This window comes from Engystomops pustulosus, chromosome 11 (assembly GCF_040894005.1).
Source record: "Engystomops pustulosus chromosome 11, aEngPut4.maternal, whole genome shotgun sequence".
Taxonomy (NCBI): Eukaryota; Metazoa; Chordata; class Amphibia; order Anura; family Leptodactylidae; genus Engystomops; species Engystomops pustulosus.
The window spans coordinates 2,000,676-2,026,960 of record NC_092421.1 but is presented as its reverse complement, the minus strand read 5'-3'; the positions used below and the strand labels follow the sequence as shown (position 1 = coordinate 2,026,960).

The window sequence follows — 26,285 nt, the reverse complement described above, 5'->3', positions numbered from 1 at the left end:
CCAGTCCAATATTGTGTGTAGCGCACGTGATTTGTGCTGATAAGGAGACTTTGCAGTATGGTCAAGGTGGAACCACAATGGGGGGCAGCTTTGGTAGTAGCTCATGTGTACTTACCGGGCACAGAGGTGAGTGGGGAGTGAAGATACAAACCTTGAGAACAGAGATTGGCGAGTGGATACAAACCGGCTCCTGGGGTCCAGAGAGATAGGGATGAGCCTATAAGATAGACTACTTGTTAACACACCCTCCCTCCTTCTGCCTTCAATGTTTATGGCTTATTGAGTGGAATGGAGAGAGGTAGTGACTTTTCTGATAAGGAATTGGACTCAAACCACATAAACCACACGGTGACCTATGACCAGACTCACGTGCTGAGGATTGTGTAATGTTACTGATGGCTTGTCCGGCACTATGAGAAAATAAAGATGTGTTTACCCATAACTTAATCTCTGGTAAAAGCCCATCCTCTACCTCCTGGTGGAGCCTCACAGACCTTGGACTGTTACAATTGAGGTGTCATTGTCACATTTGTCACGACTCCTATTCAATACCAAGTTCAAAACCAGATGCAAAACATTTAGAACGTGCAATTTACAGAACAACCCCCAGATATTTCCACCTGGTTTCAGCTTAGAGAAAAGGAAGGACACACAGTCACTGGAGTCCCTACTGTCCTCTACAAAGGAACTGGGCACCCCCACATAAAACACCTAGACAGGGCTGTATGTGACCAGTAGTCCTTCTCCATAGATCCCCCGAGCCACTGCAGGACAGCTAGAAGTCATCATTACTTTGGCCGTCTTCTTAAAGCATCTTACAGTTCTTGGCTCTAGTCAAGGATTTTTAGTTAGAGCCAGAAAGTTTTGCATCATTCTTCAAGGGAAGCCCCTTCTGCAAGCAAATGTAAGGGTAACATGAATAACAAAACATAATCAATGTAATTTTTCTCCATAGTGATATCTGGCTATGTCCTCACCTTTAAATGATGTCATCAGTGTTACGTACCCGGAGCAGAATCCTCCACCATATAGTGAGATCGGAGCTTCACCTATATGGACAACTTCTCTTCCCCAATCTGATGATATAAGATGGAAAGACCAGTCGCCCCCTGCTTATCACACCCTGAGCAATGTGCCACCTATGAATGTTCTCCTACCATCGTCTCAGCTTGGGAGCTCACCTACTGTCACACCATGGATTGTGGAGACACCAAGACCTTATCAAATGGACCCATTACCTTCACGAGCAACATCTACCTACAGTCACCAATCGCCTACGGTAACAGCAGAGCTCACATCCAATAACGTCACACCGCCAAGAAGGGTCAATGCCCCAAACCCAAGGACAACTTCATCAGTCATTGAACAAAGGTTTAAGAAAGGAAGGCCCAATGTTTGTGGGGTGAGTGATAAAAGCTATTTAACAAATTAGTAGAAAAAAGCCTATGAAATGTATGAGAATTCATCAAATATATAAGAGGATATTCTATATTGTAATGGAGCAGAATGACGGAAGCCTGTGGAGAGATGTGAACAAAACCCAATAATGGAAAGATAAAGCTACGAATTTCGGTCTAACATTAATGAAAAAATTGTACTGTATTGTACGGTGAGGGCACACAATCTGTATGGGAGGGTAGATGGAGACAAGAGGCAGAGACCTCATACATTTGTCTACATATTCATACATTTATATACACGTAAGTATACACACATTGGGGCAGATTTACTTACCCGGTCCGTTCGCGATCCAGCGGCGCGTTCTCTGTGCTGGATTCGGGTCCGGCCGGGATTCATCAAGGTAGTTCCTCTGCCGTCCACCAGGTGGCGCTGCTGCACTGAAAAGCATCTGAACACGCTGAAGGTAAGCGCGTCCCAAGTGACACATTTCTTTTTTTAAATGCGGCGGTTTTTCCGAATCCATCGGGTTTTCGTTCGGCCACGCCCCCGATTTTCGTCGCGTGCATGCCGGCGGCGATGCGCCACAATACGATCGCGTGCGCCAAAATCCCGGGCCAATACAGGGAAAATCGGCGCAAATCGGAAATATTCGGGTAACACATCGGGAAAACGCGAATCGGGCCCTTAGTAAATGACCCCCATTATATACACACACATACAGTATATACACATCACATTTGCACAATTACTATATGGTATAAACACATTATATATGTACATACAGTATAGTGTGACCTGATCATAAAGTAGAAGGTATAGGAGAGGGCGGGCAGGCTGTACAGTCATGGCCATAAGTTCTGAGAATGATACAAATGTAAATTGTTACAAAGTCTCCGGCATCAGGTGTTATAATGGTAATTTGCATATTCTCCAGAATGTTATAAAGAGGGATCAGCTTAACAGCAATTCATTACAGAGTCAGTATTTACCTAGAAAATGAACTTTTCCCCCAAAACACATTTCCCCTTCATTGCAGGCGCCTTAGGCGGAGCAGCGGCCATGGTGTCAGTGATGTCTCCATTAACACAGGTGCGTGAGCTAGTGAGGACAGGGCTGGGGGACAATCTGTCAGGAGTAAGTAACAATCACACCCCTGGACACTTTACAAGGAGGCTGGTGCTTGGCATCATTGTTTCTCTTCTGTTACCCATGGTTATCTCTAAAGAAACAAGTGCAGTCATCATTGCACTGCACAAAACTGTCCGAACAGGGAAGACTATCGCAGCGAGAAAGATGTCACCTCAGTCACCAATCTATCGCATCATCAAGGGATTCAGGAGAGAGGCTCCATTGTTACCAAAAAGGCTCCAGGAGCCAAAGAAGGACCAGCAAGCGCCAGGAGCGTCTCTTACAAGTGTCTCAGCTTGGGGATGGGGCTCCCAGCATCGCAGAGCTCAGGAATGGCAGCAGCAGGTGTGAGGCATCTGCACGCACTGTGACACTGCGGAGACTCCTGGAGCAAGGCCTGGTGTCCAGGAGGGCAGCACAGAAGCCGCTTCTCTCCAGAAACCATCAGGGACAGACTGATATTCTGCAGGAGGTGCAGGGAGTGGACGCTGAGGACTGGGGGACAGACGGATATTCTGCAGGAGGTGCAGGGAGTGGACGCTGAGGACTGGGGGACAGACGGATATTCTGCAGGAGGTGCAGGGAGTGGACGCTGAGGACTGGGGGGGGTCATTGTCTCTGATGAATCCCCTTTCCGATTGTTGGGAGAAGACAAGGTGAGTGATGCCCCCAGTCCTGTCTCCTGCACCTGTAAAGCCTCCTGCAGCCATTCATGTGGGGGGGGGGGGGCTTCTCAGCCAAGGGGATCGCCTAAAAACACCTCCATGAATAAAGGATGGAGCAGAATGTCCTCCAGGAGCCGCTTCTCCCGACCCTCCAGGAGCAGATGGTGATGAGCAGAGCCTCCTCCAGCATGATGGAGCACCGGCCATAAAGGGGAGAACTAAATGGTGCAGGGAACAGAACACAGAGATTCTGGGTCCATGGCCCGGGAACAGAACATAGAGATTCTGGGTCCATGGCCCGGGAACAGAACACAGAGATTCTGGGTCCATGGCCTGGAGACTCCCCGGATCTTATCCCATTGAGAACTTGTGGTCAATCATCAGGAGACGGGGGACAAACAAAACCAACACATTGTGACAGAATGCAGCAGTGATTGTGCAGGAATGGATGGCGATCAGTCAGGATCTGGTGCAGGAGGTGAGTGAGAGCTGCCAGGGAGAATTGCAGAGGTCCTGAAGAAGAAGGAGAGGTCCTGCAGATACTGACTCGCTGCAGTGACTCCTCCTACCTGACAATAAAAGCTTCTGCTCCCCATAATATGATTGCACTTGTATCTCTGTATGTGATAAACATCTGACAGACCAGAGGGACACATCATGTGACAGGAGGAGATTTGGGTCATTCTCAGGACTTATGGCCAGGACTGTATATGAGGTGGCTGGGCTTTGTTGTTGATGTGTCCCGGGCCCATCCCACTTTCAGGAGAGGTAGTGAGGACATCATCAACAAATTATAATTGTCTGTATGTCCAGGGCCCGGAGGCCTCCCTATATCAGGGTTTTGTTACGCTGAAGCCCCCTGCCAGCAGTGACATAGGGGTCAGGCCTAGATGTACATCAATCGCTTATGCTTTGCCCGTCCATCTCCAGGCCCCCTGCATCTGGGCCCTGTAGCAGCCGCTTTGGCTGTTGTTACGCCCATGGCAAGAGGTTAGGGAGCATAGCGGTGCAGTTATGACGTCTTGTAGATCCTAAGTAGGTGGTTTTCAGGTTATGTAGTGAATCCCATGACCAAGATTGTAGACAGTGTTCATACAGAGGTGTTCTCCAATCCTTTCCTTAGATGTAAATGAAGCAGAGTTGCTCCAGGGAGAGTCTCTTCAGCGTCTGTTAGTAGTTCACGTTTCGGAGATGCTCTGATTTCATGTCACATGGCAGCAGCTGCCGTTCTCCGTAGCCGTCTGGTTTCTTCCGCGATTCTCCTTTTAGCCTCTTATAGAGAAACTACTGAAAGGTTAATGTGATTTGTGTTCATGAGGCCGAATGTTCAACTGGAAACAACTGCTTGTCATTTACATCAATTTCTGGCCTAATTTCCTTTCTCTAAAATTACTTGTAGTTCATGTTGGGTTCATTTGTATTAGGCATAATAATAAAGTGCCACCACCGGACCAGGGCTGAGATTCTGCAGGAGCGGCTGGAGGCCAGGACTGGAGGACCTGCTTTATAAGTCACGGGAGCCTTTGTCCCAGCGGACGCCTCATCCACACCCATCCTGGCCGGCAAGAAGAGGGGGAGGTGCTCCCAGGATAGGCGATTATTCCCTGACAGATGATCCGTGGGAGGACCATGATGGAAGTGGAAGGCAACTCATGGTTCCTTTTATTAGAAGAATGATGCCACAGCAGAAAACAGTCTGGAAACAAATCCTTCCTTTTGAGGCCCCATAGCCCGGACCAGTGGTCAGGTTTGCTGTCTCTGGTAGTGTCCAAAAGCTGGAGGCGCTACCAGGAGGGCAACAACTCAGCAGCAGGACTGATACCTCTGCCTTTGTGCAAGGAGGAACAGGAGGAGAACTGCCAGAGCCCTGCAAAATCCCCTCCAGCAGCCACAGATGTGCAAGTGTCTGCACAACCGGTTAGAACCCATCTCTATGTGGATGGTATGAGGACCCGATGTCCACAGATGGGGGTTGTGCGCACAGCCCAACACCATACAGGATACTTGGAGATGCAGTGGAGAGTGATCTGCTGCCTGCAACATCCTTCAGAATGACCGGTTTGGCAGTAATGGTGAGGGGTGGCATTTCTTTGGAGGGCGGCACAGCCCCCCATGTGCTTGCCAGAGGGAGCCTGACTGCCATTAGGTACCGAGATGAGATCCTCGGACCCCTTGTGAGACCATATGCTGGTTGAGGTTGGCCCTGGGTTCCTCCTAATGCAGGACAATGCTAGCCCTCATGTGGCTGGAGTGGGTCAGCAGTTCCCGGAAGAGGAAGGCATTGAAACTATGCACTGGCCCACTTGTTCCCCAGACATGAATCCAATTAAGCGCATCTGGGACATCTCTCACTTCATCCACCCCAGTCACGATGCTTTAGTCCAGCTCTGGAAGGAGATACCTCAGGAGACCATCCGCAGCCTCATCAGGATCATGCTGAGGTGTTGTAGGGAGGTCATACAGGCACATGGAGGCCACACACAATACTGAGATTCATCAGGAGCATGCCGAGGTGTTGTAGGGAGGGCATACAGGCACATGGAGGTCACACACACTACTGACCTCATCAGGAGCATGCCCAGGTGTTGTAGGGAGGTCATAGAGGCACGTGGAGGCCACACACAATACTGACCTCATCAGGATCATACTGAGGTGTTGTAGGGAGGTCATACAGGCACATAGAGGACACACATAATACTGAGCCTCATCAGGAGCATGCCGGGGTGTTGTAGGGAGGGCATACTGGGACATGGAGGTCACACACAATACTGAGCCTCATCAGGAGCATGCCCAGGTGTTGTAGGGAGGGCATACAGGCACATGGGGGCCGCACACACTACTGACCTCATCAGGAGCATGCCGAGGCGTTGTAGGGAGGTCATACAGGCACGTGGAGGCCACACACAATACTGACCTCATCAGGATCATGCTGAGGTGTTGTAGGGAGGTCATACAGGCACATGGGGGCCGCACACACTACTGACCTCATCAGGAGCATGCCCAGGCGTTGTAGGGAGGTCATACAGGCACGTGGAGGCCACACACAATACTGACGTCATCAGGATCATGCTGAGGTGTTGTAGGGAGGTCATACAGGCACATGGAGGTCACACACAATACTGAGCCTCATCAGGAGCATGCCGAGGTGTTGTAGGGAGGGCATACAGGCACATGGGGGCCGCACACAATACTGAGCCTCATCAGGAGCATGCCCAGGTGTTGTAGGGAGGTCATACAGGCACATGGAGGACACACACAATACTGAGCCCCATCAGGAGCATGCCCAGGTGTTGTAGGGAAGTCATACAGGCACGTGGAGGCCACACACACTACTGAGCCTCATCAGGAGCATGCTGAGGTGTTGTAGGGAGGTCATACAGGCACATGGAGACCACACACAATACTGAGCCTCATCAGGATCATGCTGTAGTGTTGTAGGGAGGTCATACAGGCACGTGGAGGCCACACACACTACTGACCTCATCAGGAGCATGCCGAGGTGTTGTAGGGAGGTCATACAGGCACGTGGAGGCCACACACACTACTGACCTCATCAGGAGCATGCGGAGGTGTTGTAGGGAGGTCATACAGGCACGTGGAGGCCACACACAATACTGACCTCATCAGGATCATGCTGTAGTGTTGTAGGGAGGTCATACAGGCACGTGGAGGCCACACACACTACTGACCTCATCAGGAGCATGCCGAGGTGTTGTAGGGAGGTCATACAGGCACGTGGAGGCCACACACACTACTGACCTCATCAGGAGCATGCGGAGGTGTTGTAGGGAGGTCATACAGGTACATGGAAACCACACACAATACTGAGCCTCATCAGGAGCATGCCCAGGTGTTGTAGGGAGGTCATACAGGCACTTGGGGGCCGCTCACAATACTGAGCCTCATTTTGACTGTGTTTTGCCATTTTGGGGGATGATTCCAAATTCAGGCCAACATTTGTTAATAAATTTCATTCCCATTGATCATTTTTTTGTGATTTTGTGTCAGCACATTCAGCTTTGTACAGAACAAAGTATTCAATGACAATATTCCATTCATTAAGGTCTAGGATGTGTTATTTGAGTATTTCCTTTATTTTTTTGATAAGTATATTATATCAGAACGGACACATAAGTCTGAAGACTAAGACCCAGAGCCCTAAACTGAGCCTATATTTATAGGTTTGCTCTGTGTTGACACTCTGGGGTGCCAGCCAATTAGCTTCCTGCTAAGCCTCAGGACGGTTACAAGTAGTATCAATGTAAACAATAACCCTTACAGTTGCTAGACATCTAAACATGCATTCTAATAATGCCCTATTCCCACCACTTGGTGGTAATCTTGTACTTTGCAGCCTAACTAGGGGACTTAAATATAGCAAGAGATCCTGAGGCTAAAGAGGCCCCTAAAATCTGTATTACCTGAGATTGGGAAACTACAAAATACCTGGGTACAAGAATTCCAGTGTTACGTTTTGTAATGCCCAACTCCAGGACAAAGAGGAATCTGTACTGGGATGGAATAAAATAGAACATTTACCCACAATTCACTGGAACGGCGATACTTGGATGATCTCTAGATACCCAACCACAGAAGCCCCATGGAAGTGCTGGAGATACAAACATATCTGGACCTGCCCACCCAAAAGGAACAGCAGATCACATTTGCTCTATGACCCAAATTGGATAAGATATAGGAAACTGATGAGCAGTGGTGGGCATGGAATAAGCCATCACTCAGCTCCTGAAGCCCAATCAGCTTCACCTGCCCAGATATGATGACGGGCGTTCACAGCGCAGACGCAGCTAGAGACCGTCTGACATATATGTTCTATACAATCTCTGGGCCGCTGGCTAAACTACTACCGGCCCTTCAATATCGAAATGTCAAAAAAATAAAACCACTAAAAATAAATTCTATGACAATGATCCCTAGTATTAGAGAGTAAATATAATAGTTTTTCTCCACTTAATTTTTTAGGGTGTGATTATCGCTGCAGCCTTTGTGCAGATTGGAGTCAGCATGTCTCTTCCGATGGACAATCGCTTAACATTAATGTCCTATGGCATTCCATACTGGACATCAGCTTTTGTAAGTATTGTAGATGTATGTACCATGTATTAATATTATATACTGTGGGAATTAGCGTCAGGATCAGTTAGGAAACCAGGGCTTTTACAGAGATAGTGGGGCTTTATTACTAAGGGTCCGCGAATGCACTTTTGTCGGGATTTCCAACATGGACAATGCACTTACATGCACCAGGAAGAAGAAGGTGAACTCCGGGGACCTGAGCGGGGAAGGGACACATGCAGGATATCAGGTGCAGGATCTTAGTGACTCCCCGCACAGCACATTATACACGGACAATGCACTTACATGCACCAGGAAGAAGGTGAACTCCTGGGACCTGAGCGGGGAAGTGACACATGCAGAATATCGGACGCAGGATCTTAGTGACTCCCCACACAGCGCATTATACACAGACAATGCACTTACATGCACCAGGAAGAAGAAGGTGAACTCCGGGGACCTGAGCGGGGAAGTGACACATGCAGGATATCGGGTGCAGGATCTTAGTGACTCCCCCCACAGCGCATTATACACGGACAATGCACTTACATGCACCAGGAAGAAGAAGGTGAACTTCGGGGACCTGAGTGGGGAAGTGACACATGCAGAATATCGGGCGCAGGATCTTAGTGACTCCCCACACAGCGCATTATACACAGACAATGCACTTACATGCACCAGGAAGAAGAAGGTGAACTCCGGGGACCTGAGCGGGGAAGCGACACATGAAGGATATCGGGCGCACGATCTTAGTGACTCCTCGCACAGCGCTTTATACACGGACAATGCACTTACATGCACCAGGAAGAAGAAGGTGAACTCCGGGACCTGAGTGGGGAAGCGACACATGCAGGATATCGGGCACAGGATCTTAGTGACTCCCGCACAGCGCATTATACACTGACAATGCACTTACATGCACCAGGAAGAAGAAGGTGAACTCCAGGGACCTGAGCGGGGAAGTGACACATGCAGGATATCGGATGCAGGATCTTAGTGACTCCCCGCACAGCGCATTATACACGGACAATGCACTTACATGCACCAGGAAGAAGAAGGTGAACTCCGGGGACCTGAGCGGGGAAGTGACACATGCAGGATATCGGGTGCAGGATCTTAGTGACTCCCCGCACAGCACATTATACACGGACAATGCACTTACATGCACCAGGAAGAAGAAGGTGAACTCCGGGGACCTGAGCAGGGAAGTGACACATGCAGGATATCGGGGGCAGGATCTTAGTGACTCCCCGCACAGCACATTATACACAGACAATGCACTTACATGCACCAGGAAGAAGAAGGTGAACTCCGGGGACCTGAGCGGGGAAGCGACACATGCAGGATATCGGGTGCAGGATCTTAGTGACTCCCCGCACAGCACATTATACACGGACAATGCACTTACATGCACCAGAAAGAAGAAGGTGAACTCCGGGGACCTTAGCGGGGAAGCTACACATGCAGGATATCGGACGCACGATCTTAGTGACTCCCCGCACAGCGCATTATACACAGACAATGCACTTACATGCACCAGGAAGAAGAAGGTGAACTCCAGGGACCTGAGCGGGGAAGCGACACATGCAGGATATCGGGCGCAGGATCTTAGTGACTCCCCGCACAGCGCATTATACACGGACAATGCACTTACATGCACCAGGAAGAAGAAGGTGAACTCCGGGGACCTGAGCGGGGAAGCGACACATGCAGGATATCGGGGGCAGGATCTTAGTGACTCCCCGCACAGCGCATTATACACGGACAATGCACTTACATGTACCGGGAAGAAGAAGGTGAACTCCAGGGACCTGAGCGGGGAAGCGACACATGCAGAATATCGGGGGCACGATCTTAGTGACTCCTCGCACAGCGCTTTATACACGGACAATGCACTTACATGCACCAGGAAGAAGAAGGTGAACTCCGGGACCAGAGTGGGGAAGCGACACATGCAGGATATCGGGCACAGGATCTTAGTGACTCCCGCACAGCGCATTATACACTGACAATGCACTTACATGCACCAGGAAGAAGAAGGTGAACTCCAGGGACCTGAGCGGGGAAGTGACACATGCAGGATATCGGATGCAGGATCTTAGTGACTCCCCGCACAGCGCATTATACACGGACAATGCACTTACATGCACCAGGAAGAAGAAGGTGAACTCCGGGGACCTGAGCGGGGAAGTGACACATGCAGGATATCGGGCGCAGGATCTTAGTGACTCCCCGCACAGCGCATTATACACGGACAATGCACTTACATGCACCAGGAAGAAGAAGGTGAACTCCGGGGACCTGAGCGGGGAAGCGACACATGCAGGATATCGGGGGCAGGATCTTAGTGACTCCCCGCACAGCGCATTATACACGGACAATGCACTTACATGTACCGGGAAGAAGAAGGTGAACTCCAGGGACCTGAGCGGGGAAGCGACACATGCAGAATATCGGGGGCACGATCTTAGTGACTCCTCGCACAGCGCTTTATACACGGACAATGCACTTACATGCACCAGGAAGAAGAAGGTGAACTCCGGGACCTGAGTGGGGAAGCGACACATGCAGGATATCGGGCACAGGATCTTAGTGACTCCCGCACAGCGCATTATACACTGACAATGCACTTACATGCACCAGGAAGAAGAAGGTGAACTCCAGGGACCTGAGCGGGGAAGTGACACATGCAGGATATCGGATGCAGGATCTTAGTGACTCCCCGCACAGCGCATTATACACGGACAATGCACTTACATGCACCAGGAAGAAGAAGGTGAACTCCGGGGACCTGAGCGGGGAAGTGACACATGCAGGATATCGGGTGCAGGATCTTAGTGACTCCCCGCACAGCGCATTATACACGGACAATGCACTTACATGCACCAGGAAGAAGAAGGTGAACTCCGGGGACCTGAGCAGGGAAGTGACACATGCAGGATATCGGACGCAGGATCTTAGTGACTCCCCGCACAGCGCATTATACACAGACAATGCACTTACATGCACCAGGAAGAAGAAGGTGAACTCCGGGGACCTTAGCGGGGAAGCTACACATGCAGGATATCGGACGCACGATCTTAGTGACTCCCCGCACAGCGCATTATACACAGACAATGCACTTACATGCACCAGGAAGAAGAAGGTGAACTCCAGGGACCTGAGCGGGGAAGCGACACATGCAGGATATCGGGCGCAGAATCTTAGTGACTCCCCGCACAGCGCATTATACACGGACAATGTACTTACATGCACCAGGAAGAAGAAGGTGAACTCCGGGGACCTGAGCGGGGAAGCGACACATGCAGGATATCGGGGGCAGGATCTTAGTGACTCCCCGCACAGCGCATTATACACGGACAATGCACTTACATGCACCAGGAAGAAGAAGGTGAACTCCGGGGACCTGAGCGGGGAAGCGACACATGGGGGATATCAGATGCAGGATCTCACTCAGTGACTCCCCGTACAGCGCATTATACATGGACAATGCACTTACATGCACCAGGAAGAAGAAGGTGAACTCTGGGGACCTGAGCGGGGAAGCGACACATGCAGAATATCGGGGGCACGATCTTAGTGACTCCCCGCACAGCGCATTATACACGGACAATGCACTTACATGTACCAGGAAGAAGAAGGTGAACTCTGGGGACCTGAGCGGGGAAGCGACACATGCAGAATATCGGGGGCACGATCTTAGTGACTCCCCGCACAGCGTATTATACACGGACAATGCACTTACATGCACCAAGAAGAAGAAGGTGAACTCCGGGGACCTGAGCGGGGAAGCGACACATGCAGGATATTGGGTGCAGGGTCTTAGTGACTCCCTGCACAGCGCATTATACACGGACAATGCACTTACATGCACCAGGAAGAAGAAGGTGAACTCCGGGGACCTGAGCGGGGAAGTGACACATGCAGGATATCAGGTGCAGGATCTTAGTGACTCCCCGCACAGCGCATTATACACGGACAATGCACTTACATGTACCGGGAAGAAGAAGGTGAACTCCAGGGACCTGAGCGGGGAAGCGACACATGCAGAATATCAGGTGCAGGATCTTAGTGACTCCCCGCACAGCGCATTATACACGGACAATGCACTTACATGCACCAGGAAGAAGAAGGTGAACTCCGGGGACCTGAGTGGGGAAGCGACACATGCAGGATATCGGGGGCACGATCTTAGTGACTCCCCGCACAGCGCATTATACACGGACAATGCACTTACATGCACCAGGAAGAAGAAGGTGAACTCCGGGGACCTGAGTGGGGAAGCGACACATGCAGGATATTGGGTGCAGGGTCTTAGTGACTCCCCGCACAGCACATTATACACGGACAATGCACTTACATGCACCAGGAAGAAGAAGGTGAACTCCGGGGACCTGAGCGGGGAATATACACATGCAGGATATTGGGCGCAGGATCTTAGTGACTCCCCGCACAGCACATTATACACGGACAATGCACTTACATGCACCAGGAAGAAGAAGGTGAACTCCAGGGACCTGAGCGGGGAAGCGACACATGCAGGATATCGGGTGCAGGATCTTAGTGACTCCCAGCACAGCGCATTATACACGGACAATGCACTTACATGCACCAGGAAGAAGAAGGGGAACTCCAGGGACATGAGCGGGGAAGCGACACATGCAGGATATCGGGGGCAGGATCTTAGTGACTCCCTGCACAGCGCATTATACACGGACAATGCACTTTCTGTGAACTCCTCTGGACGGGCTAGTAATGTGCCCCATTGACACCATCACCATAGACAGGGGGCATTCTCTACACCTACAGGAAAGGGGACACTATAATACCCCATACTATACACAGCTATAATGGCCCCTTGGCTTTGGCCTTTTTACTATGAGGAGATACTCACATATAAGCTGAGGCTTAAATAATTATGTCCATCATTTCTAATAAAATGTCCAGCAGCAGCCGCACCTCAATAAACAAATGTCCACAGCAGAGCCCTCCTTATATTAAATGTCCACAGCAGAGCCCTCCTTATATTAAATGTCCACAGCAGGACCCCCCTTTAATGTAATGTCCATAGCAAAGTCCCCCACAGCAGAGCCCTCCTTTAGAGAAACTCCACAGAATATCCAATGAAATAATCTTTAAGCAGCCGCTCCCCGGCCACATATCTATTTTTATGGGTCTCACACGACCCCTTTAAGGGCACCTTTGAAACTTTGGAGAGTTGCTGCAGCTCGGGACAAGTCTTGGAGGTGTCATTATTTGAACTGAATCCTCGTGTCTGTAGAAAGTGTTTGGAGTCTGGACACTATGTGGCTTTATTAAGATCCAGTAGTGTTACACATCATTTTAACCCTGTATTTTATGTCTTGCAGTATCTGACTACAGGTTCTCTGTTACTGGCGGCCGCGCAGAAACCTTCCTTATGTTTTGTGAGTTTCCAAATTAAATCCATTTTTTATTATATATGAATATATACATTTGGGGAATTGCTCTGGCAGATACTAGGCAGTAGTGCAGGATCAGGGACACACGCAGGTTATAGTCCAAATCAAGGGTTTTATTCACAAAACACGTGTCAACGCAAATTCAGCCTCAGCATAGACATGAACAAATCCTACCTGTCTGAATACTGTCTAATGCAATAGCAAGTCCCTGTATATATGTGCACCTGGCTGCCAGGCAGGGGGGTAACAATTGTGATCGCAGGGTGTATGACCACGACCGGTGCTCTGGAGGGTCAGTGTCTGCCTGAGATAAGTACAGGCCCTCCCCAGCACTTATGGAGGTAGTGATGCTGTCACTGCACCGGCCACCTGAAAATGACCCATGCGGAGCTCTGCTGGGCCTCTCTCTATGACCCGGGAGCACGTGATGCGGTGCGTGATGTCATCACCTGCGCACGGCTCAGAGAGAGGCAGAAGAGGAGCAGCGCGACAAGAAGAGGAAGAAGCTGGGGAAGCACTAGTGAGCACGGCCCAGGCGCTGCACTCTGCTGGAGCAGTGCAGGGTCACCAGATTCATGCAGAATGTGCGCCAGAAATCCTGAATTTGGCGCACCCTGCACACTACACAGGGCACTCTGCTTTTAGTGCAGTTTGCACTGTTGTTAGTAGTTGTGCCCACCTGAGTGAAGCTGGGCCCCCCACCTTGTGCAAATCTAACAAATTTGATGTCAAACGTTTGTGCTATTTTTGTGCTTGCGCAGTAGAAATTTCCGTTTCTGCTGCTATCCTTTTTTTTTTTCAACCAGCCCCCCCCCCCCCACATTACCCAAATCAAACAATACTGGTGCCAAACAATTATGTTACGTTTTTTGCAGGTTTTTGCTGCTCAAATTTTTGCTTGCGCTGCTTTTGTTTTGAAGACATTAATGAAATAGTAAAGGTCAAAAGGTCAGCCAGCCCCCCCCCCCCACATTAACTGAATCACAAAACTTGTTTCAAATGTTTGTGCTATGTTTGTGTAGTAAAAAATTATGTTTATGGTGCTATCATATTTAAGGTAATGTCACGGCCGCTCCCACGATCCTTGGTACGGATTCCTTGTGGTTCGGTTAACCCCGGCCCTGACTCAACTCTCTAACGCTCCTGCTTCCCGACTAGGCCGCGCACGGCCCGCTCACTTGGGAACAGTGTTAATTGCATACAGCATACCACCATGTAGTGTAAAATGCATACAGCGTACCACCATGTAGTGTAAAATGCATACCGCGTACCACCATGTAGTGTAAAATGCATACAGCGTGCCGCCATGTAGTATAAAATGCAAACAGCGTGCCCCAATGTAGTATTAAATGCATACAGCTTACTGCCATGTAGTGTTAATTGCATACAGCATACCACCATGTAGTGTAAAATGCATACGGAGTGCCACCATGTAGTGTTAAATGCATACAGAGTACCGCCATGTAGTGTAAAATGCATACTGAGTGCCGCCATGTAGTGTTAAATGCATACAGCGTACCGCCATGTAGTGTAAAATGCATACGGCGTACCGCCATGTATTGTAAAATGCATACCGCATACCACCATGTAGTGTAAAATGCATACAGCGTGCCGCCATGTAGTATAAAATGCATATAGCGTGCTGCCATGAAGTATAAAACTAAAATACTGCATAAAAATATACACTCAGCGGCCAATTTATTTGGTCCACCATGCTAGTAACGGGTTGGACCCCCTTTTGCCTTCAGAACTGCCTCAATTCTTCGTGGCATAGATACAACAAGGTGCTGGAAGCTCCTGAGAGATTTTGCTCCATAGTGACATGATGGCATCACACAGTTGCCGCAGATTTGTCGGCTGCACATCCATGATGCGAATCTCCCGTTCCACCACATCCCAAAGATGCTCTATTGGATTGAGATCTGGTGACTGTGGAGCCATTTGTGTCCAGTGACCTCATTGTCATGTTCAAGAAACCAGTCTGAGATGATTCCAGCTTTATGACATGGCGCATTATCCTGCTGAAAGTAGCCATCAGATGTTACAGGGTACATTGTGCTCATAAAGGGATGGACATGGTCAGCAACAACACCATGACACCAGCACCACCAGCCTGACCCGCTGATACAAGGCAGGATGGATCCGCGCTTTCATGTTGTTGACGCCAAATTCTGACCCTACCATCCGAATTTCGCAGCAGAAATCGTGACTCATCAGACCAGGCAACGTTTTTCCAATCTTCTAATGTCCAATTTCAATGATCTTGTGCAAATTGTAGCCTCAGTTTCCTGTTCTTAGCTGAAAGGAGTGGCACCCGGTGTGGTCTTCTGCTGCTGTAGCCCATCTGCCTCAAAGTTGGACGTACTGTGCGTTCAGAGATGCTCTTCTGCCTACCTTGGTTGTAACCGGTGGCGATTTGAGTCACTGTTGCCTTTCTATCAGCTCGAACCAGTCTGCCCATTCTCCTCTGACCTCTGGCATCAACAAGGCATTTCCGCCCACAGAACTGACGCTCACTGGATGTTTTTTCTTTTTCGGACCATTCTCTGTAAACCCTAGAGATGGTTGTGCGTGAAAATCCCAGTAGATCAGCAGTTTCTGAAATACTCAGACCAGCCCTACTGGCACCAACAACCATGCCACGTTCAAAGGCCTCAAATCACCTTTCTTCCCCATACTGAGGCTCGGGAGAACTGCAGGAGATTGTCTTGACCATGTCTACATGCCTAAATGCACTGAGTTGCCGCCATGTGATTGGCTGATTAGTAATTAAGTGTTAACGAGCATTTGGACAGGTGGACCTAATAAAGTGGCCGGTGAGTGTATACACATCCATATGTACATACATACATAAAAAATGTCTTACTTTTTTCTTGTTCCGGCCATTCGGCCTTGTCCTCCGGCGCAGGGGGGGAGGGATGTTTGCCAGAGCCGGGGGGAAATCGGCGTCGGCGTGGGGGTGGGGTAGGTGTTAGCGGAGATCAGGGAGCCGAGACATGGGAGCAGACAGCGGAGACCGTGTAGCGGTCAGTGAAGAGCCGATAGCGGAGAGCTGGGAGCGGAGACACTTTGGGCTGGTGCACGTGCCGGCCGTCGGTCATGTGATGTGCCAGCCGGTGGTCAGGTACCTGTTCCCGCCGGTGGATGGAAGTGCCGGCCGGGTGAATGTAGCGGGCAGGGGATGTGCAGGTACCTGTGATGGCTGACGTTCATGAGGATCTTCTGGCCGAATGGGGTTATGTGCAGGCTGGCAGCAGGTGAATGTGGCGGGAGCCTGACATCATCCCCTGTCTCCTGTAGGAGGCGTTCCGCCTGAGGCGAGTATCTCAACTCGTCTCATGGCAGGTTCGCCCATGACGATCCCCGACAAGAACGCACGTCTGCCGCAATTCACTTACAGTGTGAGCCCGGTATCCTGCATGTGTCGCTTCCCCGCTCAGGTCCGCCGGAGTTCATCTTCTTCTTCCTGGTGCATGTAAGTGCATTGTCCGTGTATAATGCGCTGTGCGGGGAGTCACTAAGATCCTGCGCCCGATATCCTGCATGTGTCACTTCCCCGATCAGGTCCCCGGAGTTCACCTTCTTCTTCCCGGTGCATGTAAGTGCATTATATGCGACACAATTTTAAAGTTAAATCCTGCGGTTTGTCTGAATCCTTCGGATCATGTGGCGGCCCACCCGCCGATTTGTGTCGCATGAAAGCTGGCGCGATTGCGACACAACCCGATCGCGTGCAATAAAAAATCCTGTTTTTGCAATGTAAAACGGAAATCGTTGGGAAACCCGGTGGAAATGCGGTCCACGGACCCTTAGTAAATGTGCCCCATTGTACTTTGGAAGGAAATAACTCTGCTGACCTCTGGAAAAAATGATCAATAAGTTTAAAAGTATAGCAGCACAAATGATAATAATTTTATGCACAAACCAGCAGAAACGTTGCACAGTCTTTTGACACCAGTTTTGTTTGTTTCAGTTAATGTGGGAGGGGGGTAAGACTAGCTGACCTGACTTTTGACCTTTACAATTTCGTTAATATCTTCAAAACAAAAGCAGCACAAATGTAGCACAATTGATTGGCACCAGTTTAGTTTGATTCTGGTATTGTGGGGGTCTGGTTGACCTCTGATGACCTCTGGAAACTTTTATTAATATCTTAAAAATGATAACGACACAAATAAAAATTTCTGCTGCACAAACCAACACAGACGTTCAACACCAATTTTGTTGGATTTGAACAAGGGGGCGTGGTGGAGACTTCACTCTTTTTCACCCTTCTTGTATACTCTTACGAGTGATACACTAGGTTTCAGCTTGAGTACACATTGTGGGAGATGCATTATGCCTTCACCAGTTTTCTGGCAAAGAAAGAACGTAAATCTTCCCCAGTGGAATCTTCTTAATGAATTCCACCCCTTGCATTGATTGAGTCACCACGTTACCTTCTTGCGGGGTATTTCTGGATCCATTATTTAGGATTTATAAGTTGTACTTGTTGAATCAATGTATCTTTTCGATGTCACTATGATAACAGTATATGTATATGGGGGTTAGTGTTCATGGCTCACCCATTGATACCTTCTGTTTGATTTATATTTGTTTAGGTGAAGAGCTCAGTTTGCGTTACCATTGTTGCCTGTATTCTCTGTGCTGTTGGAATGACATTTAGTATTTTCGGCCTTCAGGAACTTGAATTCTTCGATCACTTTAATGACCCGTATGTAAGTCTAATAAGTCACTTTTATGAGTTATACATAGGGGCGGGATCAGCCATACCTCCCGTTTTGTGGTTGAAGTATTTGCTTGTGGGAAATGATAGACATGGAACATTTAGCTTTTCATTGTTTCTTGTAACAATATTGAAAGTGTTTCACGCTTTATCTTGGGTTATACGTTTTTGCTGATGAAGCTTTCCTTGTCTTCTCCATTTTCAGAGAGGGGCTTCTTCTCTGTACTATACCATCATTGCTATGAATGCACTGGTGCTCCTGCTTTCCTTTCCTGCCACATGTTATGGGGTTTACGCTCTATCTTGGAAGTCAAAACACTTTCAGGTAAGGATGAACTGGAGGTTTCTTATCATTAAATGTGAGACTTGAAGACATGAACAGACTCATGAAAATCCAGTGAATCAATTCAGACTCAATATTCAGATTCTATAATCTATAGAAATGTGGCTTCAGCGCTTCACTTACGTCACCCTGGCGATTCTGTGCACCTCCGATATGTAATTATGCACGCCCCATCTTCATTGTGTTCCTCCTCCTTGGACCGAGAGACGGTGATGCCACTCAGCTCTCGGCACTTCTCACGCATGCGCAGTCAGTGAATCTCGCACAGCTGCAATGTGTCGTGGCCGGCTGCGCAAGATTCATTGACTGCACATGCGTGAGAATTGCCGAGAGCTGAGTGGCATCACCGTCTCTCGGTCCAAGGAGGAGGAACACAATGAAGATGGGGAGTGCATAATTACATATCGGAGGTGCACAGAATCGCCAGGGTGACGTAAGGGAAGCGCCAAAGCCACATTTCTATAGATTATAGAATCCTTTTTTGGCCTAAACTATCAGTTTGTGTCTGATGTCCTGGGGTCAGTGGTAAAGAGCCCAGAGGGTGGTTTGAGGGGGTCATTTCACCCGGGATCAACTGGTAGGTTTCCTTTAAGGTGGTAAAACAGCCGTAGGATATCATTAGGGAGAGACTTTGGGGCAGATTTACTTACCCGGTCTAATCGCGATCCAGCGGCGTGTTCTCAGTGGAGGATTCGGGTCTGGCCGGGATTTACTAAGGTCGTGCGCCCCATGTCCACTAGGTGTCACTGCTGCACAGAAGTCCGCCAAGGTTTGCTGGAATTCACCTCCTTCGTTCCGGTGTATGAGTGCTATTTTTGGGACACATTTTTTTTTTAAATTTCGAGGTTTTTCCGATTCCATTAGGTTTTCCGACGCCCACGCCCCCCCATTTCTGTTGCGTGAAAGCCGGCGCCGATGAGCCACAATCCGATCGCATGCACCAAAATCCCGGGGCAATTCGTCGCAAAAAGGAAATATTCGGGAAACCTGACGTAAGTGCGGCGTTCAGACCCTTAGTGAATGAGCCCCTTTGTGTTGTGCAAGGAGGGAAAAATAGAATATTACACCTGCAAGAGCGACCTCAGATGTGCAGATTCAGTAGTTTGGCGGCAAAGTCGCGCTCCAGCAATAGAGATCTATAACGTGCAACATTGTTTCTACCTTGTATTTACAAATAACAAAATGTCAATAAAACTGATCAGAATACTGATTACTGATACTTTTAATACACGTCTGCAATAACTAAAAGTGAAACTAAAACGTAAAAGCTCATTTTCAAAACAGGATCTATATGGTTATATATGAAAGGATGTAATGTAATCATACATATAAAATAAGGGGTCCATATCTGCATGTAGGAAGGTACTACCTCCATTTCTTTGCCCTATTAGTTTGTATTCAAATTTTAGTGTCTTAGTGTCCCCTTCCCCACAATCAAGATTATATATAGTATACATCCCACACTGTGCTCCACGTTACTATTCACACATCACAACTTACCCCACCTATATCAAATGTACCCTCCATAACAAACCTGCACTTTGCCCCCTGTAAATATCAACATTTACAGAGGGACCCCTCAATAATGCGATATATAATATAAACCTAAATAAACATACAGTACCTCTAGGTTGCATTATGTTGTGACCCTCAATAATTTACATATATATATATATGCTTTACACAGTGTGGATGTTATTCCTAAGATTTTTCCTACTGTTTATGAATCTGATAAAAATGAACACACTTTTTTTTCCAGCTATTTCCCATTCCAAATGCTGGGGTTTCGTCAGCATCGCCACCACCAACAGAATATGTTACCCAGAGATCCTGATGAGGAATCATATACTGTATCCCCTCAGTGTGTAATTATAATAGAACAATGTGATATAAAAATGTTTTGTTATATTAGTATTTAAATGTTGAAGGAAACCTACCATGTGATGTGATGCAGTATGAAGCAAACATACCCTGAGACTGCTGTAGCTGCACTGATGCAGGATCAGATCTTGGTTAATCCCAGTTAGACAAGACATGACTAATCAACCTGAGATGGATGACTCATACACAGCAGCTGGGGGATGGTGCAGCAATTGATTATTCTGTCTGGCAGGGAGAAAAGTGATTACATCATCATTTCCTGCAGAGAACAACTCACATGCTAGGAGAAGCGTGGGAGCAATCATAGAAGGGACAGAGCTTCATTATCATAATGTTATATCTGTTTTATCTGCAAAACCCCTCAGCTCAGGGATTAAGCAAGATCTGATCCTGCATCAGTGTAGCTACAGCAGTCTCAGGGTATGTTTGCTTCATACTGCATCACATCACATGGTAGGTTTCCTTTAAGGTTTTGTAAGATGTGTACAGATTGAAATTGCTTCCTGATTTGATATTCTGTATTTATACACTTAGTGCTGATATTGTAAAAAACACATCAATAAACTGTTGTATCCATCGCGCAGTTGGAAGTCTGAATTTCATAGCAATCATAGTACAAGGTTTGTGATGGCGTCTTTCAATTACGGTAGAGGAAACTTACACCAGGTATTATAGATAATAGTTACAGACAGTGGGGGTCATTTATTAAGGGCCCGATTCGCGTTTTCCCGACGTGTTACCCGAATATTTCCGTTCTGCGCCGCTTGTACTTAAATTGCCCCGGGATTTTGGCGCACGCGATCGGATTGTGGCGCATCGGCGCTGGCATGCGCGCAACGGAAATCGGGGGGCGTGGCCGAACGAAAACCCGACGTATTCGGAAAAACCGCCGCATTTAAAACCCGAAAATGTGTCGCATAAGGACCGCTTACCTTCACCTGGTCCAGCTCGGTGCATTCCGGCGCGATGAGTTTACTTTCAGCGCAGCAGCGCCACCTGGTGGACGGCGGAAGAACTACCTTATTAAATCCCGGCCGGACCCGAATCCAGAGCGGAGAAGCCGCCGCTGGAACGCGAATGGACCGGGTAAGTAAATTTGCCCCAGTATGTACCTTGGGTAGTGAGGCGTGATAGGTGGCCGGCATGGGCCGCAGCGCCCTGGATACCGTCACTAGAAACTGGTGGGTAAGTAAATTGTAGACGTTTAGGTGTAGGACAAACCATGTGACCTGGACACCTGCTCCAAAGGCCGAGGATTCAGGTCACTGATATGACAATATTTTTATTTTCCGATAAAATTGGGACTACACGATTCGCAGACATGACTGACTACAGGACCGGAGAAAGGGGACAGTACATCACGGAAACGCGTGGTCCCAATCACTGGACTACATCCCTGAATTTGGGGCAGCACATCGAAGTCACATTCTCTAATTCACTGTTATTAACACAAATGCAGCATCTCACAGATATAATCCCCCCTGTCTCTATCAGTCCTGTTGGACACAATTTCAGTTGCCCCTAGACACGACCCTGTAACTTCTGATTTAGGATGAGGCAGCATCTTGGATTTTTGTGTGAGATTGTGCAGCTGAGATTTCTGTGTCTTGTGCCTGTAGCCCCGCCCCCTGCACAGAGCTCAGAGACACAGACACTTCCTGGCAGGAGATTGTGAGGAGAGACAAGCTGCAAACTACAAGGAGATAAGTGATCCGGGGGAAGGGGGAGGCAGGCACATATCTGTGAGACTGAGAACAGAGATGTAGCAGAGCTGACTCAGTAATAGACATCTCATGGATCTCACTGATCTGTCTCATCTCCTTCTATGTGTCAGTACAATGTAAGAAGCCAGATGAAAGTGTATATACACCTCATAATGGGGCACGTTTAGTAAGGGTCCGAATCACGTTTTTCCGTCGGGTTTCCTGAATTTTTCTGATTTGCGCCGAATTGCCCCGGGATTTTGGCGCACCCGATTGGATTGTGGCGCATCGGCGCCAGCTTTCATGGCCGCCTGAAAACCCGACGGATTTGGAAAAAACGGGGAATTAAAAAAAAAATGGTGTCGCAAAAATAGCACTCACATAGACCGAGACGGAGGAGGTGAATTCTGGCGGACTTCAGAGCAGCAGCGACACCTGGTGGACATCGGGCGCACGACCTTAGTGAATCCCGACAGAATCCAAATCAGCGTCGGGGAACGCACCGCTGGATTGCGAATGGACCGGGTAAGTAAATCTGCCCCAATGTGTCTGCTAGAGAGTCCCGCCCACATCCTGGGATTTTACACATACATGTGTAATGCATACAGCACAGGCAGCACTGATAGCACACACACACAGGGGCTCATTTACTAAGGGTTTGAATCACATTTTTTCACCAGGTTTTCCAAATGTTACCATTTTGCGCCGAATTGCCCCAGGTTTTTGGTGCACGTGATTGGATTGTGTCACATCGTCGCCGGCTTGCATGCAACGGAAATCAGAGGACGTGGCCGTCGGAAAACCTGACGGATTCGAAAAACGTCGGAAAGAAAAAGTGTCGCTTGACATGCACTTACATGCACCAGGAAGAGGATGGTGAACTCTGGCGGACCTCGGCGCAGCAGCGACACCTGGTGGACATCGAGCGCCTTAGTGAATCCTGGCAGACCTGAATCCTCGTCCGAGAACGCACCACTGTTTCGCGACAGGACCGGGTAAGTAAATGACCCCCAGAGTGCACACAGGCAGCACAGCTAATTTGCATAATTTAAAAGCCTTTTTTTGTGAAAACTACGGAATAAGAAGAGACGTTGTCCACGGCAGCTCGGTGAGATCACAATCTTAGATAATAAAAGCATAACTGGTGTAGAAAAGCCTCCGCGATTCGCGCGTCTCTGCTCTTAGTCACGGCACAGCGAACATTTTGTAATAAACAAACACCAATATTAACCCTGACATGACCACAGGACACATTAGAGACAAGTTTGCGTTCTCAAGGAGTGTTACAATATTAAGCCGCGATGTAAACACAAAAATCAAATGTTAATAGAAATATGTGACGTCTGATTTATAATTTCATTCTATCGGGAGCCGGATGAAAATCCATAACGCCTCTCGCCTGAGGAGAGTTTTACCCCAATCACCCTTCTTTTCGGTTTCTTGACATATTCAATTCCATAGAAGGAAAAAGTTCCCGACAAGCCCTGAATAGAGGTCATGGTGGAATCTCTTACATGTTCGCTTATTTACGAGTTGTACAACCTGTTGTATATTTGCCATTACAGCGAGTGCATTCAATAACATAAACCCCATGGGAAGTGTCCCCGAAGACCGCAAAAACGTCGCTCCATAGGAGTAATAGAGCAGACGCCCTGCAATTTCCATCAGCTCCATAGAGATTAATGGAGCAGAACCGTCACATGCGGCTGTGTGCTCCATTACTCTGAGGAGCGGCGAGGGGTCCGTCAGCATTGAGACCCCCAATGATCAGTAAGTTAGGCCCTATCCCGTGGATACGGCTTAACTTGTCTTCGTGGGAAAACCCCTTTAACTAAATTTTGGAGGAAAGAATGTGCTTGTCTGACTTCATCACAAATCACATGAGACTGTACAACATTATGCAAGAAACATTTCGGACTTTACAAATGAAACATTCGTCCGGCACCATATAAAGACTTTTACATGTACTAATCGTAAGGCAAACAGCACGGTCTGCATGAATGTGGCGCACCCTGTGCTCACCCACACTGCTTAAACTGAGTGCATCATTTTTTTTCTGGTGCACTCAGGTAAACGGGTGCGCACTACAATTATGTCAGACTTTCCACATAAATGTGGCGGCCGGTGCAAATACGGTGCACAGTTTTGTGTCGCAAGCTGGTGGAAACACTCCATAAATACATGTGTGCAGACAACTTAATAAATGTGGCCCAATATGTAAAGATATAATTAACCAATAATAGTGCAGGAAGCTACTGTTACCATTTCCATATGATTTTGACTAAGTCAAACATAGAGGGTTATTTACCATACGTTGGCACATGTAGCCGCGTCTCTGCTCTGGCTCAGCCAGATGCTTTAAGATGCTGTGGCCTCTTGATGTACCCGGTGGGGGCCTGTGCAGCATTTATATCTATTCCAGGACCTACCTGGGGTTGAAATAATCAAGGCCAGCAAATTTTCAAGTATGTGCCCCCGCAGCAGCTCCTCCCTCTAATCGTGGCCTCCCTCAGCTTCCCCCTCTTATTCTTCCCCCTTAGGCAGCTTCCTCTTTTATTTTGCCCCCTTAGGCAGCTTCCTCTTTTATTTTGCACCCTTAGCAGCTCCCTCTTTTATTGTGCCCCCTTAGGCAGCTTCCTCTTTTATTGTGCCCCCTTAGCAGCTCCCCCTTTTTTTTGCACCCTTAGGCAGCTCCCCCTTTTATTTTGCACCCTTAGGCAGCTCCCTCTTTTATTTTGCACCCTTAGGCAGCTCCCTCTTTTATTTTGCATCCTTAGGCAGCTTCCTCTTTTATTTTGCCCCCTTAGGCAGCTTCCTCTTTTATTTTGCACCCTTAGCAGCTCCCTCTTTTATTGTGCCCCCTTAGGCAGCTTCCTCTTTTATTGTGCCCCCTTAGCAGCTCCCCCTTTTTTTTGCACCCTTAGGCAGCTCCCCCTTTTATTTTGCACCCTTAGGCAGCTCCCTCTTTTATTTTGCACCCTTAGGCAGCTCCCTCTTTTATTTTGCACCCTTAGGCAGCTCCCTCTTTTATTTTGCACCCTTAGCAGCTCCCTCTTTTATTTTGCACCCTTAGCAGCTTCCTCTTTTATTTTGCACCCTTAGCAGCTCCCTCTTTTATTTTGCACCCTTAGGCAGCTCCCTCTTTTATTTTGCATCCTTAGGCAGCTCCCTCTTTTATTTTGCACCCTTAGGTAGCTTCCTCTTTTATTTTGCACCCTTAGGCAGCTCCCTCTTTTATTTTGCACCCTTAGGTAGCTCCCCCTTTTATTTTGCACCCTTAGCAGCTTCCTCTTTTATTTTGCACCCTTAGCAGCTTCCTCTTTTATTTTGCACCCTTAGCAGCTCCCTCTTTTATTTTGCACCCTTAGGCAGCTTCCTCTTTTATTTTGCACCCTTAGGCAGCTTCCTCTTTTATTGTGCCCCCTTAGGCAGCTTCCTCTTTTATTTTGCACCCTTAGGCAGCTTCCTCTTTTATTGGGCCCCCTTAGGCAGCTTCCTCTTTGATTTTGCACCCTTAGCAGCTCCCCCACATATTGTGATCCCCCAGCAGTCCCCGCTCTTACTATGCCCCCACAGTAGAATAATAAACATATATACTCACCTTCTTCTGTTCCGTGCAGCAGCTCCTCTCTCCTCTGCCCCTGCTATATGCCGCTCTGAAGTGGACAGCCAGATGCCATCATCACATTGTGCCCGCCGGCTCTGCTACACACAGGAGAAGCACAGGCCCGGGGGAATACAGGGGGAGCTGAGTCTGTAATCAGCTCTCTTGGTGACCTCCTTCTGGGTGACACAGTGGGCCAGAGCCAGATACTATGATCCTGGAGAGTTGGGAGGTGCGCGGCCTAAGCATGCCCTTATGAGGAGAGTCATTTGATTTCTTTGCTTTCTCTGTTCTTTAGGACACGTGCTTCTAGTTGACCA

At 48.4% G+C, this 26,285-nt stretch overlaps 1 protein-coding gene across 2 annotated transcripts in view; it reads left to right on the top strand.

Moving 5' to 3' along the window:
• LOC140106318 (membrane-spanning 4-domains subfamily A member 4D-like) overlaps positions 1-20,723 on the top strand; it is a 75,870-nt gene extending 55,147 nt beyond the window's left edge. For both annotated transcript variants that reach the window (XM_072130710.1, XM_072130711.1), the window contains exons 2-7: positions 956-1,402; positions 8,175-8,285; positions 13,637-13,693; positions 18,310-18,426; positions 18,640-18,759; positions 20,537-20,723. In XM_072130710.1, the coding sequence (XP_071986811.1) occupies positions 968-1,402; positions 8,175-8,285; positions 13,637-13,693; positions 18,310-18,426; positions 18,640-18,759; positions 20,537-20,611 (915 nt within the window). In that variant the 5' untranslated portion in view covers positions 956-967 and the 3' untranslated portion in view covers positions 20,612-20,723. The remainder of the gene's footprint in view (positions 1-955; positions 1,403-8,174; positions 8,286-13,636; positions 13,694-18,309; positions 18,427-18,639; positions 18,760-20,536) is intronic.
• The last annotated feature ends 5,562 nt before the right edge of the window (positions 20,724-26,285 follow it).